Here is a 21,290-nt window from a genome sequence, read left to right as displayed (position 1 = left end):
ACAGGGCGGCTTTCCCCCTCGGTACGAGTCTGGGGCGCGAGGTAGGAATGTAGTGGCAGAATCACAGTCCTAAGCCAATGGCCGGGAATATGAGTGGCAAAGCGCTTTCCAGTTTGTAACGGGCTATTCCACCCTCCCCAGGGTCCCCGCGTTATCCCCCCCAACCCAACCAGCTGGCCCTTCGACTCGGGCCTGTGACATAGTTGCAATGAAATTAGCTGCAGAGATAAGTCTGACTCACGGATCCATTTTGGGGGAAGGCCCCGCTGATTCTGGACGATCGGCCGTCAGGGCCACGAGGCAGATAAGACCGTCCGAACTGTTCACCTAGTTCTACCCATCCCGCTCCATTACAGCCCTGCCTTTATCTACAAGATACGTGGCTAGTGGCGCTGGCACGGCTGTGCCCATTAATAAAAGGGTGGTTGCTCTCCAAGACGCGCAGGGGAAATACGCCACTGCTCTCTTTATCAGGTGTCCGCTTGTCCAGCTGGGCTGCTCTGTTTCTGATTAGTTTATCCGTCCCCTTTGTATCAGATGCCTTCACTGGGGCTGGAGCCCCACAAGTTAAAACACAGCAGGGCTCTTGGGTGTTTGAAAGCAGCCAGGAAAAACACCAGGGCATGGGGGGGGGGGGGGGGGGCGGAAGGGGGGAGGATCTTTCCAGGAGATGGGGCTGTGGAATTTTACACCCGGCTCCCAGAACAGTTTGGAAAATGTGATCTTCTCAGCCATGTTTTGTATCCCCACTTGCCCCGTGTTCACCTGGGCCTAGAGCCATGGGGCAGGGGGTCTGGCCAGGCTGTGCTGGAAGAGGCTCTGCAAAGCCATGGCACCACTGGGAATCTGCCGGCGGGTTAAGGTGGTCTCTCGCAGCAGGCTGTGAGGAGGGGTGAAGGACAGGGGAGAACGGCACCGCTCCACGCTGGAATCAGGGTCCTCAAATCCAGGCTCTGCGGCCAGCTGGGGCAGGGGAGGGCGGAACCCAAATCCAGGGGCTGGTGCGGAGGAGGGCGGAACCCTAATCCAGGCCCTGTGGCCAGCTGGGGCAGGGCGATGGCAGCTGAACTGGAGACCCAGGTGCCCTCCTGAACAAGGTGGGGCAGTCAGCAGGCACCTTGTGACTTCAGCTGTGGGATCAGCTCCCTGCAGTCCTGGCTTTGGGCTCCAGCTCCGCCTGTGCCCCCTTTAGCCCTGCCCTGGGCTCCCCACACCCTAGTCCCAGCCTGCAGCCGCCTTCACCCCCAGCTGTGTCCAGGCACCTCGGTCCTTGTTCTCTGGGCTGAGTTGCGCCCGGCTGGGTGCGAGCGGGGGGAGGGGGGGGGGCGGACTCATGGGTTGATTTCTTGCTATTGATCCTCTGGCTTTGGGGTGATTCCAGGTGCGGAGTCGGCCAGCACAATGCCGGAACCGTGAGTAGCAGCACTCCCCTTTGCCTTGGGCTGAGCATGGCACGGCCACGTTCCGTGTTCCCAGCTTCACCCCCGCAAACCCAAATCGCCAAACGGTCACACACGAGGGATTTCCACCTGTTCTCGTGCAACACTTGCACCTGTCAGATTGCCCAACGGAGCTACATACTTGCACACGTGAAAATGCCTTGCACACGTTTTCCCCCATCCCGGGCTGTGCAGAATACCATGTGCTCCCCAGCCGCCAGCAGCTAGGAATCCAAGCCCGGAGACAGATTCAGCCCTTGAGAGCTGACAGGGCACATGTATTCACACAGATTGGCACTAATATGCACAGGCTCAGATGATGCCACGTGTTTGCACACGCACGGTGTGTGCCCTAGTGATCAGAGAAGAGCCTCACTAGACTAAACTCCTTGGTCTTATCCTGCAACTCTGCCACTGCTTTGCAGTGGAATTTTGGGCAAGTTGTTTAACTTCCCCATGCCTTAGTTTCCCTACGTGTACAATGAGTCTACTATCGCCTACCTGAGGCAGGTCTCATGAGGTTTGCTTAGTTAATACCTATTATTGCTGGGAGTTCCTTGAATTTCAGTTTTCACACACATGCAGACCCGGCTTTACCATTGCTTTGCAATTCTACTACAAATGCCGAACTAGCTAAGAGTTGGATCTTTAACTGCCATAAACCAGTGGAGCTCCATCAGCTGTGTTCTGGGCCAAAGAACACAGCTTGTGGCATATTTTGCATGCAGCAGCAAAGAGGTCACCCTCCACCTTGAATTGCACCGCTTCTCTGGGTGTTTCTTGCATTCTGTCTATTAATTGTTTTGTTTTTCCCCCCTTCTTTTCTTCTGTGTGAATGACCAACTGCAGGGAGGTAAGTGCTTCTGGGTTTCTTTCTCTGCGCGAGATCAATACATTAAGGAGCGTTTTCTGTAGTACGTTTGCATGTCAAATGTCTTTTCTTTTGTCCTTTTGCGGTGTAGAGAAAGTCCAAGATCACAGCTTCACGCAAACTCATGTTGAAGGTGAGTGCCGTGGAACCTGTCCTGACTGAGACAGTAAATCAGGTCTGGTTAAAAGTGTTGGTGCTGAACTGCGCGACGAACATTTCTGTGACTAGATAGCCCCTTTCCGGCTTGCCAAAGGCTTTATGGAGAGAAAAACTCGGCTTGCCACTGGAGCCAGCCCTGTTCCCGCATGATCCTTACAATTGTAACAATTGCTCAGGACTTCCGAGTTGGAAACGTAACCCGCCGAGGGTACATGGGGTGCCTAGGGGCTCCGCTCTGGCAGGAGCTGGCTGAGCTGCAGCAAAAGCCAGCAGGGAGCATGGCCGTGGGTTGCAATAGGACTACGCCTATAAGAAATGTGAAGTTACTGTCACTGCTGGTAACATGCGCCTGTCCCCCAAGTTCTCAGCATGGATTGAATTTGGGATCAGCAGCATTGAAAACGCAGGTACATGTCACCTGTGGTGCAGAAGCTACTCCATCCATACCAGTAGGGTCTTAGGCAGGGGGAGGGAGAGCCAGTGTGTCACGTACCTAGGCTTGGCAGAGTTCCATTTTGATTTTTTTGTCATTTTTGATGGATAACATCAGTGTTTAATTTTAAAGCATTTTTATTTTGTTTTTATCAATTTCCACGTGGACAATTGTGGGAAATTGCAGGGGGCGGGGTGTGAGAAAAGAGGGAAGGGGCTCTGACAATAATGGGTTTAGGACAGGAGACAGCTTCTATATGGTAACACTTTGTAACAGTTAAAACGCGAATTTGGCAACCGCACGTCGAAATATACAAAGGAAATCACCTACAATCAAGCGTTCAGGGAACAGCTGTCTGGCTTTGCCTAGCGGGAAAATGTCGGGGATTATCGGTGGAAGTATTTGTCGTCGGTTTGTGAGTGCGTGAGGAAACTGACCTTTGCCCACAAACGGTTACTCCTTCCAAACCTACACGTCTGCGGGCACCCAGGTTGTGTTTCCTGAGACAAGGGGCGTTTCATATACAACCGGGTGGCAGATGCTCCGTCCTTGGTCAATAATAATATAAATAAGTTGTTTAGTGCCAATGGTACACAAGGCACCTTGCAGACAAGACAGAGAATCATAGAACCCTAGAACTGGAAGGGACCTCGAGAGGTCATCGAGTCCAGTCCTCTGCCCCTACGGCAGGACCAAGCACCGTCTAGACCATCCCTGACAGGTGTCTGTCCAACCTGCTCTGAAATATCTCCAGGGGTGGAGATTTCACAACCTCCCTGGGCAATTTATTCCAGTGTTTAACCTCACTGACAGGTAGGGAGTTTTTCCTAATGTCCAACCTAAACCTCCCTTGCTGCAGTTTAAGCCCCTTGCTTCTTGACCTATCCTCATACTCCAAGGAGAACAATTTTTCTCCCTCCTCCTTGTTAACACCCTTTTGGGCACTTGAAAGCCGCTAACATGGGTTCCCAAACTGGGGGGACTGCCCCCTTGTGGGGGGGGGGGGTGAAGAAATTCCGGGGTGGGGGGGGGGTTTGCAAGATGACCTAGCTACTCCCAATCAAGTTTTACTGCCTCAGTCAGTCCCCCCTTTTTTTTTTGGCTCAACAAGTTTTGCTATTTTGGGGGGAGGCCTGAGGGTCTTTCAAAAATCAAAAAGGGGGCGGGGTGCTGAAAAATGTGGGAACCACTGTGCTCTCAGGTCTCCTTTCAGCCTTCTCTTTTCCAAACTAAACAAGTCGAATTCCTTCAGCCTTGACTGGTTCTGGGGAAGCGTTTTTGCTGGAAGGAGCAAACGAATGCTTGCTGAGAGCCAGCGCGTGCGTCAACGCCGGTAGCCTGGGAAAGCAAAGCAGCCACAGATTGTCCAGCCTCTCCCCATCCTCTGCCTCCTGCCCCCCCCCCCAGTTTATCACACACCATGCATTTAATTGTGCCAGCAGCAGCATCTTACCCTGGATGGTAGCCAGGCCCCAGAAGACACGTCCTTGTGGCTGTGAGGAACCTGCAGGTTCCCTGAGCTGTCTCCATGCGCTTTGGTAGCTCCCGGCCTTGTGCCCCTGCCCTGGGGTGGTGGCTGGGGGGGCTCATGGCGTGGCACCCCAGCTCAGGTCCTGCTTGCCTGCTGTGTGCTCCAGAGTTTGATGCTGGCCAAAGCCAAGGAGGCGTGGGAACAAGACCAAGTGGACAAGCAGGGGGAGAAGGAGCGGTACTTGGCAGAGCGGATCATGCCGCTGCGCACCAGTGGACTGTCCTTCAACCAGCTGCAGGTAGGCCCGCGTGGGGCTCCCGATGGCCACAGGGACCTGCGGGGGGGGGGGGGGGGTCTGACCACCTAGACAGGGCCCCGCCAGTCACTTGGGAACGGGTCACTCTGGGCAGCGACAGAGGCTGTGGCAGGTGAACTGGGCGCACTGGGGTGGAGGGTGACGGTGCTTTCTCCGGGACACGTTGGCCACTGAGATTTCAGGGCTGGTGGCGACTTGTCACCACCTCCAGGGGGCGCCGTAAACCCGCAGCCTGCTAAAGGCCTATCACGTTAAACGGTACGGTAGCAAGAGGCCAAGCTGTGAAGCAGCCAGCGGGTCCCCGGGCCCCGTCGGGGAGCCGGGAGGCTGGGGCAGCCCCGGTCGCTCACCGCTTGGCCTTTGTGACTTCTGGGCACAGGATCTGTGCCGGGAGCTGCATGAGAAGGTGGAAATCGTGGACGAGGAGCGGTACGACATCGAAGCGAAATGCATCCACAACACCAGAGAGGTAGGAGGAGGCTTCCGCACCAGCCCCCCGTCCCCTCCCCGTGCTGTGCTCGGCCTTGTCGTTGATTTCTGACTGAATCGGCTTTGGTTCTGATCCCGGCTGTGCCCCTCGCCTAGCTCATTAGCGTTACAGCCCAGACCAGAGACCCATGGCACCAGGTGCTGCCCAGGTACCATACGAGAATCCTGGCCCCAGAGAGCTCACAGCCTTAATGGACATGGGGGGGGAGGGGACACAGGGCAGGAGGGGAAACTGAGGCACAGAGCGGGGCTGCATCAGCAGAGCTGGGGACAGATCTCAGGCCCCCGGGTCCTGCTCCACAGCCGCATCCACCAGAGCATGCTGCCTCCTGATGCCTGGTGAGAGTAGTCTGGTGAGACACATGCCACTCGCACGCCCCCCCCCCCATCCCAAAGAGAGCCCTTGGGCCAGATGGTCAGCAGGCGCCGCTGGCTCTGGAGGGCTCTGCCCCCGGCCTCTGCTCTCCTTGACCAGCTGCTCAGCACCTCATGGGCCAACGGTGCCCATCAGTCAGGGCCTCTGGCTGCTGCAGGGGACTCCGCTCTCACTGCCAGTGTGTCTGGTGCTGGGCATGGGGGAGCCTTCTTGGGTTTGGGGCCGGGTGCCTTGGGGGAGAATCACGTCAGGTGCATTCCCAGTCAGGCCCGGGAGAGTCCTGGTGCCCCCAGTGCATGGGGGGCTGTCTGCCCTGGTGCCCGGAGCAGGCAGAGGGACTCGCTGCAACGCACCGTATCCCCCCTCCCTGCTGGCGACTCCCCCTTCTTCCTCGCCCCGCAGATCAAAAACCTGAAGCTGAAAGTGCTTGACCTGCGGGGCAAATTCAAGCGCCCGCCGCTGCGCCGGGTCCGGGTCTCCGCCGACGCCATGCTGAGGGCCCTGCTCGGCTCCAAGCACAAAGTCTCCATGGACCTCCGGGCCAACCTGAAATCCGTCAAGAAGGAGGACACGGAGAAGGTGGATGTGGAACGCTCCAAGGGCCCGCACGAGGCTGGCATGGGGCGTGGCCTGGGGCGTGCACCTCGTGTGGGGCCCTCGGGCAGGGGGTGTATTTAGCTGCAGGGCCCCACACAAGGTGCATGCCCTGGGCTGGTCTAACTCTGGAGTATCTCCAGGGACTTCTCTCCCCACAGCTGCTCTCCGGGGATGGTACTGCCTGGGGAAGGTGGATGTAGGTGGGGAGGCGCCCAGCAGTTTTCCTGGGGGACAATGGGCAGAGAGCCAACCCTGAGGTCTGCGTATTGGACCAGATTCCTAGTCCAGCTCCCCGCGGCCCACGCACGATGCAGCCAGAGGCAGGAACCCAGGCCGTGATGCACCAGGCCCACTGTGCAATATTGCACGGGAGGGTGCATCGTCCAGATCATGGTGATTAGTTCACGCCCTGCAGCCGCACGGCTGGTGATCCCTGACTGTCTCATTAGTGCTCGTAAGATCCTCCAAGCCTTTCAATTCAGCCCCGGGGGAGGGCCCGCCAGGCCGCCAGCTCTGCGCGGATCCAGGGGAAAGCAATCCGCAATCCGGGGGGATGAACACGGCAGGTTTGGTCCTGCAGGAGCAGGGCTGCTCACACAACCCAGCCAAGGGGGTCTCTACATCGCAGGATCGGGGCCCTTGCTCACGGCTTCCCCAGCTGGCTCTAGGGGCATCAAAACCATAGAGAGCCGCCCCCACGCCAGCGTGGCTCCGGGGACGTGGCAGGTCCGAAGTGACTCCCAGCGAACAGGGATCCCTGGAAATATCACTTTTCTGCTCCCTGGGCCACCCGGCCCCGGCACTCCCGGGCCCCCATGAACCAGGCTGTTCGCGTAGGGCTCCTGCAGACGTGTGTCTGTCTGTCAGTGTAGTAGCACTGCAGGAGCTGCAAGGGTGAGGCTGCCCTGTGGGTCACACGGATCGGTTTGGGAGTCAGCCAGGACAGAAATAAAGGACAAAATCCACCTTCCGGGAGATGGATTCAGACATGCAGGAGCACACAGCTGTGCTGCCATGCAGGCCCCCTGCATTAACACCCCCCACCCACCCATTCATACGTGGCACATGTATGACAAACCTACCAGACAAGCCCCCACCTACACACACACGTGTGCCTGCACACTCAGTGTGGGCGTAGAAAGTCTCTTGTCCCCTCTCTCTGGGCCCTGCTCGGAGGAGCTCCCTGGGCTGTGTGGTGGAGCCCTGACCCTGCGTCTCCCTGCAGGAGCGCCCGGTGGAAGTCGGGGACTGGCGTAAGAACGTGGAGGCCATGTCTGGCATGGAGGGCAGGAAGAAGATGTTCGATGCTGCCAAATCGCCCACGGGCCAGTGAAAGGTGCTGCGGCCCGCCCCCTCCTCCCGCGGTCCCTACAGCCCCGTCCCCGATGCCCCTCCTCCCCCGGTCCCTACAGCCCCTTCCCCGATGCCCCCTCCTCCCGCGGTCCCTACTGCCCCGTCCCCGATGCCCCCTCCTCCCGCGGTCCCTACTGCCCCGTCCCCGATGCCCCTCCTCCCCCGGTCCCTACAGCCCCTTCCCCGATGCCCCCTCCTCCCGCGGTCCCTACAGCCCCTTCCCCGATGCCCCCTCCTCCCGCGGTCCCTACAGCCCCGTCCCCGATGCCCCCTCCTCCCGCGGTCCCTACAGCCCCGTCCCCGATGCCCCTCCTCCCGCGGTCCCTACAGCCCCTTCCCCGATGCCCCTCCTCCCGCGGTCCCTACAGCCCCGTCCCCGATGCCCCTCCTCCCGCGGTCCCTACAGCCCCGTCCCCGATGCCCCCTCCTCCCGCGGTCCCTACAGCCCCGTCCCCGATGCCCCTCCTCCCGCGGTCCCTACAGCCCCTTCCCCGATGCCCCCTCCTCCCGCGGTCCCTACAGCCCCGTCCCCGATGCCCCTCCTCCCGCGGTCCCTACAGCCCCGTCCCCGATGCCCCTCCTCCCGCGGTCCCTACAGCCCCTTCCCCGATGCCCCTCCTCCCGCGGTCCCTACAGCCCCGTCCCCGATGCCCCTCCTCCCGCGGTCCCTACAGCCCCTTCCCCGATGCCCCTCCTCCCCCGGTCCCTACAGCCCCTTCCCCGATGCCCCCTCCTCCCGCGGTCCCTACAGCCCCTTCCCCGATGCCCCTCCTCCCGCGGTCCCTACAGCCCCTTCCCCGATGCCCCCTCCTCCCGCGGTCCCTACAGCCCCTTCCCCGATGCCCCCTCCTCCCGCGGTCCCTACAGCCCCTTCCCCGATGCCCCCTCCTCCCGCGGTCCCTACAGCCCCGTCCCCGATGCCCCTCCTCCCGCGGTCCCTACAGCCCCTTCCCCGATGCCCCCTCCTCCCGCGGTCCCTACAGCCCCTTCCCCGATGCCCCTCCTCCCCCGGTCCCTACAGCCCCTTCCCCGATGCCCCCTCCTCCCGCGGTCCCTACAGCCCCTTCCCCGATGCCCCTCCTCCCGCGGTCCCTACAGCCCCTTCCCCGATGCCCCCTCCTCCCGCGGTCCCTACAGCCCCTTCCCCGATGCCCCCTCCTCCCGCGGTCCCTACAGCCCCTTCCCCGATGCCCCTCCTCCCGCGGTCCCTACAGCCCCTTCCCCGATGCCCCCTCCTCCCGCGGTCCCTACAGCCCCTTCCCCGATGCCCCTCCTCCCGCGGTCCCTACAGCCCCTTCCCCGATGCCCCCTCCTCCCGCGGTCCCTACAGCCCCGTCCCCGATGCCCCCTCCTCCCGCGGTCCCTACAGCCCCTTCCCTGATGCCCCTCCTCCCGCGGTCCCTACAGCCCCTTCCCTGATGCCCCTCCTCCCGCGGTCCCTACAGCCCCTTCCCTGATGCCCCTCCTCCCCCGGTCCCTGCCCCCTCCTCCCCCGGTCCCTACAGCCCCGTCCCCGATGCCCCTCCTCCCACGGTCCCTACAGCCCCTTCCCTGATGCCCCTCCTCCCGCGGTCCCTACAGCCCCTTCCCTGATGCCCCTCCTCCCCCGGTCCCTACAGCCCCTTCCCTGATGCCCCTCCTCCCCCGGTCCCTACAGCCCCTTCCCCGATGCCCCTCCTCCCACGGTCCCTACAGCCCCTTCCCTGATGCCCCTCCTCCCGCGGTCCCTACAGCCCCTTCCCCGATGCCCCTCCTCCCGCGGTCCCTACAGCCCCTTCCCTGATGCCCCTCCTCCCGTGGTCCCTACAGCCCCGTCCCCGATGCCCCCTCCTCCCGCGGTCCCTACAGCCCCGTCCCCGATGCCCCCTCCTCCCGCGGTCCCTACAGCCCCTTCCCCGATGCCCCTCCTCCCGTGGTCCCTACAGCCCCTTCCCCGATGCCCGTCCTCCCACGGTCCCTACAGCCCCGTCCCCGATGCCCCCTCCTCCCGCGGTCCCTACAGCCCCTTCCCCGATGCCCCTCCTCCCACGGTCCCTACAGCCCCGTCCCCGATGCCCCTCCTCCCGCGGTCCCTACAGCCCCGTCCCCGATGCCCCCTCCTCCCGCGGTCCCTACAGCCCCTTCCCCGATGCCCCTCCTCCCGCGGTCCCTACAGCCCCTTCCCCGATGCCCCGGCACGCGGACGCAGCCAGCCTCTCGGTCCCTGACTCCCAGGCCGGCCTGGGGCCCACTTGGCTGGTGGACGAGGCAGTGCTGCGGGCTGGCGATGCCCAGCGAGCTGGGTTTGCATTCGCTGCAGGCGGGTCTGAGTTGCGGTAGCTGGGCTGCCATGAGCCGCCCCGCCAGGCCCCTGCTCCTCTCTGGCAGCATCTGGAGGGCGCCGCGGCGGCTACAAGCTACGACAGCTCCCCCTGCCCCTACCCGCACCAGAGCCGCGCAGGCCTCGCTGTTGGCTGGGTGCCGGTGCCCGGGGGTCTGCCTGGACTCGCTCGCTGGCGGAGCCCGGTTCCCTCCGACGGGACGTCAGGGGAGCTGCTCCCTTTGTTCTTTTTCCTGTGGGAACCTGCCCTGATTGCTCATGACTCGCGGAGCTCCGCAAGCCAACCCCCTGGCGGAGCAGGGCTGGCTCCCCCCAGCCGCAGCCAGGCCCTGGGCGCGGCGTGACACATCCATTCCCTCCCCTAGGTGCTGCCTGCAAGGACGAAGAGCCGCCTTCCCCCGCTGCCTGCGGCTTCGCCCCCGGCTGACACTTCCCGTTGAGCCAACCTAAATCAGCCCCCCCCGCACCAGCCTCCCGGTCCCTCGCCCCAGCACCTCCTGGAACACCCCGGGGCTCGTCTGCAGGAAGAGCTGTCACTGTTGCGGCCTGAGGAGCTGATCCCATTCAGCGGCCAGGCCGCGAGTCCGGCGCCGCGCGGAGAGGCAGGGCCCCGGGCCAGCTGCCCGTGGCGACAAGCAGAAAACCCCCCCGGGCCTCGGGCAGGCGCATAACTTCGGGATGCTGCCTGGGACCCTCTGCTGCAGGCAGGGGGAACCCGCCGCCCGTGGGATGTAACCGCTGCGTCTCCGGGGTCATTAAAGGACTGGTCGGGGCAGAGGGGCAAGGTCTGCTCTGCACCTTACGCGCCTCAGGGTTCCACACCCCCCCAGTTTTGCAGATGATGGATGGGGGGCAGGGCTTACACACTCTCTCGAGGCAGGGGGAGCAGGGGTATCACAGCACGGGCTCCTCTAGCACTGAGCTGCCTGCATCTCAGCTGTTCCAGCCCTGGCTCACCACCTTCCCATGGGCCACCCTGCAGCAGCCTCTCATGTTCCAGCCCTGGGCTCCCCCGCAGCTCCTGTGCCATTTCAGCATGGGTGCTATCCACTCCTGACCCACATCCTCCCTGCCATTGGTCCCTCTCAGCGCTCGCAGCCCTGGCCAGCAGCCCTAGCTCTCAGACCACTCTGTCCCTACTCTGCACCCTGGGAGTTTCTGCTCCTGCATCACCTTCCTGCCCTGCGGCCGCCTGGCTTTTGGCCGTCTCGTCCCGACCCGCGGGAGGCAGGACTTGAACCCACCACCCTGTCTGCCCCAGGCGAGCGCCCTATTCCGTAGGCCACATGAGAACCTGCCCCGCTGCAGCCATGTTAGCAAATCCCTCGCCCGTGGGACCCAAACTCAGCTAACGGGTGGATGCTCCTCCCAGTTCCCATTGGCCTCTCCCTCCTCCACTCCCACCCCCTCATTTACACTGCCCCAGTGCCCCACAATGCACCATGCCTCTGCCCGCCCCATCCACGCAGTGGTGGGGCCTCCCCACCCCACGGTCATCACCATGGTTCTGATCTTCACCACTAGGGGGCCTCGCGGCCACATGCCGGACCCCAGCTCCACCGTGGCTCAGGGCACCGCAGGCTCGGGCCGGAGGGATTGGATTTCGAAGGCCCAGCCCTGCCTCGGGGATGAGGCTGCCCGTGGCGTGGGATTTCCCACCTGGCCACGCAGGATCCTTCTAGCTCCTTCCTCCTGTACTGGCATCACCCCCCACCACAGTGCCAGGGGTCCCACTTGGGGGCAGGCAGTGCCCTTGTGTGTGTGGGGCGAGAGTTAGATCAGTCAAACAGCCCGTTGCCCTGCAGTGGGGGGGGACCTGTCCCCAGGGCTGCCCGGCCAGTGAGCCAGTGGCAAATCAAATCCTGGGGTTGTGTGTGTGTGTGTGTGTGTGTGTGTGTGTGTGTGTGTGTGTGTGTGTGTGTGTGTGTGTCACAGCAGTGTCCTCCTACCCAGGCGGGGGGAGGGAGGGAAGAAGCAGCCAACGGGAGGGAAGCAAACGGTGCAGTGGCCAGACACGGTTGCTTCTGCTTTGTAGCCTCTGCCAGCCTCTGGCTTTGTCCAGGAACAGTTCTGCCTCTCTGGAGGGCACAGGAGGGGGCTGCGTGGAGCCTCCAAACAAGTTCCAGCAGGAGCGACTGAATTTCTTGATTTCTCCTTTATTTCACCTCCAAGACCTGAGAGCTGGAAAATGAAAGCTGGACACACACGCACGCAAATGCCCTGGCTACCCCTCCTTGCCAGTTTCCCCTAGATTGTAAAAGATCCATGCAGCTGTAAACCCAGCAACTCCGGAGCAAAGTGCAGGGCCACGCCACTCGGCAGGGCGAAATGGGATCCGGCTGGGAGAAGGAGGGACGTGCCCATCCCTGGGCTAGGCGCTGTAATCACTCCAACCCGGAGCCTGTGTGGCATTCAATCACCTGCCAAGCAAACCAAGATTCGATTGGCGTTTTTGTGAGTATTAAGTGTATTACGGTAGCACCAAGGGAGCCAAACCAAGATCAGGTTTGGCCACAGTAAGAGACAGCCCTTGTGTTCACACCAAGGGTCAGTTGCAACCCTCAAGCCCGTCTGACTTTGCTAAATAATCAAAGCTGCTTCTCTGTGGCTAATTCCCTGCTTGACCCTTCTAGCCCAGCTAATTTGGGTGCTAGATGAGTGCAGGACGGATGTCCCAGTGGTTAGCGTGCTGGTCTGGAATGGTGACAGCCAGATTTGGTTTCCAGCTCTCCCTGTGTGACCTTGGTCAAGTCACTTAGTACTTCAGTGGCCCATCTGTAACAGGGGATCACAGTTGTTCCTGTGTCCTCGTGGTTTATTGTGGTGATAGGGGCCATCGGCGTGCCTCGCATGCAAAGGTGAAACTGATTGTTTTTCTTCCATCATGGAAATTGTTTTTCTCTCCATTTGCCTCACTCTGAAAAATGGCTGAAGCATTAATGTCCAGGCCTTCCCCGTCTGTTCCAGCTTTGGCAGAAACAAGCCTGGGATCTTTCCAACAGGAAGGTTAACATTTCAGAAAAACAGGGGCTTAGAATGGGGACTCTTAGGTAACTCTCAGCAGTGTTCCTAGCTCTCCGGGTGTAACTACGCCCGCCCACCAGAATCACGTCATCTGCCACTGAACTGCAGCCGCTGTACAACAGTGCTCTGCCTGGCAAAGTAGGCCAGGGAGAGGAGAGAAGAGGTGAGCTCACCCATTGGAGAGCCAGTAACACTTCATGGGGTACTGAGTTCCTGTTACTGCTAGCACCTGCCCCTACCCTGGACAGCTTGGGACAGATCTCAAGCGTGATGGGTACATGTCACAGGCAGGTGACACTTCATGCCTAAAAGCATAACAGTCTGAAAGTTCTGAAAGTATATTTTGGCCCCGGGTCAAAGCAACACCTTATAGCCACCCAGAGCGAACACGGAGAACCGTCCTGCCGTAAGTAGCAGCCACGGAACGGTTTGACCCCTGGATGCAGCTTCACAGCTGAGACATTTGAAAACATCACTGGATAGACAATATGAGCTATTGAAGACAGAGTTGAACTGTCCTGAGACTGAAAATTAGAAGGCTTCCGTTCACTCTTTTGCCTCCCAAAACAACTGTTTCCGCCAGTTTTAGGAGCTCCCTTGATCAACTCCCGCACAGGAATTAACTCACACGGGCCTCAGTGGTGCTGGCACATAAAAGTAACTATGGTGACACTTGTAAGTTACAGCTTTGTTAGAAACACAGGGAGGAAAATGCGGTACCTAAACCAGACAGTCATTAAGGAAAAGACAAGATATCTGGATGTTCCTAAGAGACCCGTGTCTTTGGGTTGAGCACAGATCCTGGAGGACTGGGGCACATTCCTAGCTCTGCCACTGATTTGCTGGGTGATGTTGGGCAAGTCACTTTCCCTCTACACCTCACTTTTTCCAGCTGTAAAATGGGGATAATTATACTTGCTACTCTAATGTCCTGGTGCAACGCTCATGTAATATCTGCAAAGTGCTTTGAGGGCTTCAAATAGAAGAGACTGGAGGACAGTAAAGCTTTTGAATCAGAGCCGATTCCATCTCCCCTCCAGTTGGAGCTTTTTTTTTTTTTTTTGGCAAAAATTATTTTAATCTTTACATTTTCCTTCAAGATGTTTCAGGCCCCCAAGTGCCCCACTTTTCAGCCATCACAAACACGGGGAAGATTTTCAGCTGCCAAAGCCCCTAGCTCTCTTTGACAGAAACGGATGTTTTGTGAAACCAGAGATGTTTAATCAAAAAGCTGGTTTCCACTGGGAAAAACTCACCACATCTCGCCGGCCACTTTGCCACCGGCTGGAATCGGTGCGTTAGAAACGGGGGAGATCAAAGCGTGACACCCGCAGCTTCCTCAACAGGAAACCCGCGTCCAAGTCTCCCGTTTGCTCTCCTGTGTCTGCACAGCGATGAAAAACTCGGGGTCCTGGAGGCGGGGCTGCGGATGCAGATAATCCCCCTTTGCAGCCCGAGCCCATGTCAGCTGCCGGCGTCTCATCGCAATGTAGACGTGCCCTAGAATGCAGCACCACAGCTGACCAGCCAAGCCAGTGCCAGGGTGGGGCTAGTCTCACAGATGTCCAAATATTTGCCTCCGTTCAGCTGCTGGCTGAGACTTTGCCTGGCCAGCAGGGATGGCAGGGGAGTGCACAGACCCAGAGCAGGCAGGAAGGGGGGGAGGGTAACTTCACGGCCCAGCTGGCTGCTTTGCACTGGTTAATGCCAGGCGGGAGTGCCCAGCTGCAGATCGGAGCGCCCAGTTAAACATTAGCCGCCTGGGCCCCCCGCGGAGCCAGCTCAGGCCCTCTGTGGAGCGGGCAGGCCAGGCGTGGGGGATGAAACTCTGCCAGCGGCTCGCCAGCAATGCAGCCGGCAGGCGGCGGGCGGGGGGGTTCGGATCTCAGCTACGCCCCCGAGAACTCGGAGCCGCTGCCCGGCGCTCAGCGGGGCGTCTCTGGATTGACAGCAGCGTTACCTCCTTGGCGTCCCACCAGGGCCCAGCTGGAGCTCCCGCCCTGCGCGGGGCTGGCCTGGTGGGCTGAGCTGGGAGGAGAGCGTGTGTTTCTAGCAGGAGAGCCCGTTCCTGCCCTGGTCCCCTGGGCACTGAGAGCCTTCCTCTCCACCTGGTGGAGGCAAGCACCCCGTCGGGGGGGCAGGGTGCAGACAGGCTGGGAAAGGCAAAGGCATCCGCCCCCCATCTACAGCTAGCGGAAGCCCCGCTCCAGCCGCCTGGGGCTTGTAAGGGCTTGAAATGACCTTGACTCCAGGACGCTTCACAGCCCCCCATCCCTCTGGTAAAAAGCCTCCACTCACCCTCAAAGCAGGGACACTGATACACTCGGGCCTTGCCGCATGATCCGTCTCTCCAGGGGCTAGTGGGTCAGAGTTGGGGGGTGAGTTCTGCCTAGGACCCGCCCCCCCATGCCCAGGTGAGCTGTTCCTTCTGCCCCACCCCACCCCCCTGTGTGCGGAGGGAGAATGGCAGCCCCCCAGAAGGCCCCCCCCCCGCCCCACCTCTCCTCCAAGGGAACAGGCCTATATTTGAACCACTGGGCAGAGTCTGAGCAAGCAAAAATCAACAGGGCCGTTCCTGGAGCGGTAAGACGCCACCCTGCATCCAAGGGGTCTTGCTCAGCGGCTCTCGCTTTGCCGAAAAGGGGAAGGACTCAGGGTCTGCCTGGAAGGAGAGGGTGAGCCCTATCGCCGTGCCCGGCATAGCTGCAAGTTCAGAATTAGGGGCTGTGCTCCGGGGTACTAACTCCAACGCATGGCCAGGCCCGTCCGCCACATGCACCGAGTTCGGTGGGGCTACTCGCCCCAGGACTTTTCAGCAGTTTGACACAGCCGTTTTCGAAAGGCCTCGTGGGGCGGGACACGAGTCCCACCGGAGCGCTCCAGGCTGGGGGATGTGGTGTCTTTGGCAGGTGACGGTACAGGACCCGTCACGGCACAGGGCCCGTCGTTTCGTGTTGTTGTTCACCACTTGGGCCTTGTCTGCCTGGGGCAGTTACACCGGAGTAACTGGCGTTAGCTCGCCTCCGAGTGCAGCCACACACCGCTGGTTATGAAACCCAGGCAGCTGGCCATGCAGGTTGCAATAGCCTAATTGCTGGGTTGCAGGCGCTGCCTCGGAACAGGAATAACTCCACCTTGAAATGGGTTTGTTTTCTGGAGGGCTTGGGTGGTTCCCTTCCATGTCACTCTTTGCCATCCTCCACCCACCGTCCCACACGGCATTGCTCCACCCTCGGATCGGCCTGTCCATCTGCTTGCGTGCACTGCATGGCTCCAGGGACATCTCGAGCAGCCCTCACCCAGCTGTTCAATGCTGGAACAGGAATTTGCCCAGCTGGATTCACCTACCCATGGTCTCAGTGCTAGGTCTCCACGGTGGACCCCTGCCCTCTCTGCAGAGCTACCCGCCCTGGCCCACATGTGGCCCTCCTGAACCGGCCTATGGCTGAGTCAAACCCATGGAGTTCCTTCCAGCAGGACCTGAGAACAAGGGATCAGAACAGGGCTGGCCCACCAATGCCCACCACCTGCCCAAACGAGGAGCCACCGGACCACGTTTTTGGAAGTGATGTCACCGCCCAGTCAGCGAACGTGGTGCTGGATAGACAGCCCAGCCAGCCCCATCCTGGGGAAACTTAGCCCTACAGGGATGCTCTCCCACGGAGGCAGCCCTCTTCAAAGCCAGCGTGGAGGGGCTCGTGGCACAGGCAGCAGAAAGTGGTCCCGCGTGGACTAATGCAAAGCAGAGTTTGGTAACGTGGCGCATTATTGCAAAAGCAATGGCCTCTGCCAGTCACGCCGGGTGCCGGAGACACACCGATTTACCCCGCAAACGTCCCGCAATGGGTGGAAACGAGCGTAGCTCTTCCGAGGGGGCAGGTTCATTCATACTCGCTGAGCCTCTCCAGGGGCACGGCAAGGCAGAAATCCCAGATCCCCCTGAAGAGCATAAACCAGAATAAGATGCTGGGAAACAGGTTAAAACAACTCAGCCAGTTCGGCGCCTCCTCATTCCTACAGAGCCAGACACCCAGTCGAAGGCCCTGTATGTACAACCCTCCCTTGATCTGCACCAGGGGCCGTGTCTGGTGAATTGATGCTTCTTTCTGGAGTCCTGCAAACGTGGCGGGCCAAATTCTGCTAGCCTCAGCTCCCTGGGCTGTGTCTAGACTGGCCAGTTTTTCTGGAAAATCAGCCGCTTTTCCAGAAAAACTTGCCAGCTGTCTACACTGGCCGCTTGAATTTCCACAAAAGCACTGACTTCCTACTGTAAGAAATCAGTGCTTCTTGCGGAAATACTATGCTGCTCCCGTCCGGGCAAAAGTCCCTTTTGCGCAAAAGGACCAGTGTAAACAGCTGAGATTTGTTTTCTGCAAAAAAGCGCGTCTAGATTGGCCACGGACGCTTTTCCGCAAAAAATGCTTTTGCGGAAAAGCATCCGTGCCAATCTAGATGCTCTTTTCCGCAAATGCTTTTAACGGAAAACTTTTCCATTAAAAGCATTTCCGGAAAATCATGCCCGTCTAGATGTAGCCCTGGTGTGACTGGCACCGAAGGGAATTGCTGGGAAAAAAGCCGCGTTTGGTCCTGTGTATATCAGAGCATCGGAGTACTGGGATTTCACATGGGCTTGATCAAACTGATAAAGCCTGTCTGGTCCAGTAACCAGCCTCTCCCAGTGCCTGTAGCAGATCCTGCCAAGGCGATTTGGCCCAGATGCTTGTCGCTACTTAGGCTCCTAACTCCCACTGACGTGAGTGTGCTAATACCTTTGCTATCTGGGACTTTTTTTCCCTAAGCGTGGATAATTACTGGCAGGCCAGAGCTGCTGCTGTTTCTGTTTCTTAATCCCGGAAGCCGTGAGGTTTTCCGTCCCACTAAGTGTGTATCCTAGCCGGCGGGGCGCCTGTGCTCCACCCAAACACCGAGCCCGTTCGGAACGCCTCAGAAGCTCGTGGCCTCAATGAAATCCCTTGGCACCCGGTCCCAGTGGTCCTTGTATGGAACACTGAAGGGTGCATTGTGGTCTCGTTGCTGCTACTGCCGAGCCATAGGGAGGCCAGTGGCACGTTTCCTGTTCTCCAGCACGTCGGGTTTTCTTTCTTGCACTGAAGCCTGCTGCATTTTTCCGCGCATGTATAAAAGTCAGCAGGTGACAGAGACAGACACGAAAACCGAGGGCAAGTCTTGCTTGGGGGAGATGGTCATTGGACAGATTTTTCATTTAAAACAGTAATTACACTGAGAAGCCCCTCGTCAGGGTGCTGCTATGTGAACCGTCTATACCAACCCGTCAAAAGCCAATTCATTCCACCCTGTGGGGGCAGGAGATTGCGTGCAGCACATGGGGCAAGCCACGCACCTTCGAATTGTTTCCACCCATGTGTGGAATAAATTTTGTGATGTTGTGACGACACGTCGGGGTTCCCCCGACTCCTGCACCCCCGTAGTGGCACGAATGGACTCTGCCAACCAGCAGAATAGAGGGAGTTTATTGCTTCTCCAGGATATAGCACAGCACAGATGTAATCTGGTTACAGGGCAGGCCTAGGATGCCTCAGCCCCCCTTGAGATGGGGGAGACTAGGTCCCTAAATCCCAGCCCCTTGCTTAGGCTGCTTCCTCCATACCAGACAGAAACTGACTCTCTTGCCCCCCAACCAGGGGATGGTCTCCGCCTTCCTCCCTTTGTCTCTCTCCCTGGGAGGCGACCTGTCGGACAGGTTGTGAGACCCTTGCCTAGTGACTCATCCGCTGTCCTGTTGGGCCGTGCTACAAACAGGAGGTCACCCACTGCCCAAGCCCAGCAACCAGCAAGGCCCCCCCATACCACAGTGGGTTATAGAGCAGACAGCACGCCCCCACTACGTCACAGGTGTGCACCAAGCCATGTGCACCACCAGGAGACACGCCTCCTCCCAGCTGTGGGTGCTCTGCTACGCTGGGTGGCATGCGACTTACTCCAACTTAGAAGCAGGTTTCTAGGAGGCGGGAATTAAAAATGGGGAGAGGGAAAGTTGCCACTAGCAGCCATGCCCTACAAAAAGGAGACGTGGATGGGTTCTGGCTGGAGAGGAATGCACAGCGCTGTCTAACAGCCGAGCACGTTGCAAGCATGAATGGATTGGCATCCACAGCAGGTGACGGGAGTGAGATTGTGTGGGTGTATCTGCAGGATTTAGGTTCTCAGTTCCCATTGGCTTTCTAAGGCCCAGATGTCCATGGAAGTTAGGAGTGCAAATACCTGTCAGGATTTGGACTAGCTCCTTGGGGTTCTCTCGGAAATCCCGATGTAAGTAACTTGCCAGGGAGTTTGTAGAAGAACTAGGGTTTGAACAAGCTTAATAGTCGAGAAGCACCTTAAAGACTCGCAAAACATGTAGATCAGTGGTCCCCAACATGGTGCCCGCCGGGGCATTTATGTGCACCTGTGGAATGATCTGGGACTGCTCTGCATGGCGCATGGGTGGCCCCTGCCCCGGGAGTGTGGCACATGCGTGGTGCTGGTCCCGGGTGCGTGGTGCATGGGTGGCCCCTGCCTCGGGCACATGGCACATGTGCAGTGCCGGCCCTGGGCATGTGGCACATGCGTAGCCCAGCCCCCGGGTGCACGGTGCGTGAGCAGTCCCACCCCCAGACATCCGGCAGCCCCAAAAGGTTGGGGACCACTGATGTAGATGGTACCATGAGCTTTCATGGGCACAGCCCACTTCTTCAGATGACTGGAGTATTAAAAGTCCATTTCCACCATAAATAGGGGGTGAGGGAGAAGGAAGGTGGGGGGGGGGGAATTGAACATAGGTCTCCTAAATCACAGTCCAGCTCACTGGCCACAAGCCCGCTTGTTCCCCTCTGCCTACCTCTCTCATCAGTGTCATTCAGGAGAAAAATCATGTTTTCAATGATTTGTGCCAAAGCCAACCCCCGTCCTGTCTCCGTTACCCTAAGTGTTGTGCATGTCACAGTGTAGGACACATCAGAATGGGCTGGTTCCTCAGTCCTTCCCCTTTCCTGAAGGTCAGGAAGAGCTGGCTCGTTTTTATTGGCTTTTATCCTGCATTTTCTGATACCAGCCACACACATCCCACTGTAACCACCAGGCATCTCTAGCCTGGCTGGGAGGCAGGTTGTCTGCAAGTCTCAGGGAGAAAACGCCTGTTCTCAGGAGCCCAGCACCCTCATGTTGCAGCATCCAAGGGGCTTAGTTTGGGTCTGATAAGGCTGGAAATGTAAAAGGGATTGAAATATTTGTTTACTTTTATTTATGATGTTTACGGTTTCCTGCCATGCATCGTTAACCTGTGGGACTCACTGCCAGAGGATTCCCAAGAGAAGAGACATCGATATGGATAACAAGCACGCGTTGTCGTCACCAGGATAAAAATGCGTAAGCAGCAGAATGGATACCCTGATGCCTCTGAGTGTTTATCACCAGCACAGGTCCGACTGTCACCAAAGACCGGCCTCTGCTCTGCAGTCAGGCTGAGAACAATAGAGTAGCCACACCCCATCGAGAACAATGAGAGGTGTGGTACTTTTGGAAGCTTGGCCATTTTAGTCAGCAGTCAAAATGGAAGTGAGTTGTTTGGGGTTTTTTTTGACATTCCCAATGGGCATGAGATGCCTAAATCGCTCTGTGCATTTGGGCCGATCTGCCCGCCGTGGAGAATCAGTTTCCCTCACAGCCTGTTATTCTGCAGCTGTCCAGTCTGGGATTCCTTGTGCCTTTCCCCCCATGCGGCTCCCACTGGCCCCTGCCGGAGACGGGAAAACACTGGCCTGGCTGGACCATTAATAAAGACAAACCCTGTGTATAGTCCCTGTCGCTGCTTCTCCTTCCTGCTGCTGAGTTAGGTGCTGCTGGCCAGGCTGGCCTTAAGGCCGGGCAAACTGGGCCCGTACCCAGGGCACCATAGCCCCAGGGTGAGGGGCAACTGTGCATGGCTGTTGCTGGGCACGGGGTGGAGGGCAGTGGGGCAGGGCATGCTAGAAATGCAGGACTGGGGGCACAGGTGGAAGGAAAGTGCAGGGGTTGGTTTGAAGGGGGCCCTGTGCCGACTGAGGTTTGTGGTAGAGGGGGCACAGGATGGGGGTGCAGGGGAAATGGGGGGTGCTACACCCACAAGGGCACCAAAACCCACGTTTGCCCAGGGCCCTGGCTATCCCGGCGGGAGCGGCCCCCCCAGGGGTGGGAAGAAGGAGATTGTGACCCACAGGGAGGGGCAGGCCAGCACCCCCAGCTCAGCTCTTGGCACCGGCCAGGCCCCAGGGGAGGGGAGTTTTCCAACCGCCTCCCCCGAGCCTGTCCGGCCAGAGGGGGCTGCGGGCAGGTGGCTGGGCTGGGCGCAGGAGCGGGGTCACACCCGGGCCTTTTGCAAGGTGCTGCTAATAGACAAATTACAGCCCGTGGAGGTAGATAAGAGCCCATGTGACGCGCCCGGGC

General features: G+C 59.2%; 1 protein-coding gene across 1 annotated transcript; it reads left to right on the top strand.

Moving 5' to 3' along the window:
• The first annotated feature begins 2,288 nt into the window (after positions 1-2,288).
• Positions 2,289-10,545, top strand: TNNI1 (troponin I1, slow skeletal type). The gene is made up of 6 exons (XM_075909920.2): positions 2,289-2,443; positions 4,540-4,671; positions 5,069-5,158; positions 5,957-6,133; positions 7,377-7,487; positions 10,190-10,545. The coding sequence occupies exons 1-5, from the start codon at positions 2,435-2,437 to the stop codon at positions 7,482-7,484; spliced, it is 516 nt and encodes a 171-aa protein (XP_075766035.1). The 5' UTR covers positions 2,289-2,434; the 3' UTR covers positions 7,485-7,487; positions 10,190-10,545.
• The last annotated feature ends 10,745 nt before the right edge of the window (positions 10,546-21,290 follow it).

This window comes from Pelodiscus sinensis, chromosome 27 (assembly GCF_052426305.1).
Source record: "Pelodiscus sinensis isolate ZL-2025 chromosome 27, ASM5242630v1, whole genome shotgun sequence".
Classification (NCBI taxonomy): Eukaryota; Metazoa; Chordata; order Testudines; family Trionychidae; genus Pelodiscus; species Pelodiscus sinensis.
This window is presented reverse-complemented; position numbering and strand designations above follow the sequence as displayed.

Bases quoted from the DNA above. Each gene is read 5' to 3' on its own strand.
- TNNI1 (XM_075909920.2), top strand. The intron at 4,672-5,068 runs GTAGGCCCGCGT...TTCTGGGCACAG, and splicing joins TGTCCTTCAACCAGCTGCAG to GATCTGTGCCGGGAGCTGCA. The intron at 6,134-7,376 runs GTGGATGTGGAA...GTCTCCCTGCAG, and splicing joins AGAAGGAGGACACGGAGAAG to GAGCGCCCGGTGGAAGTCGG.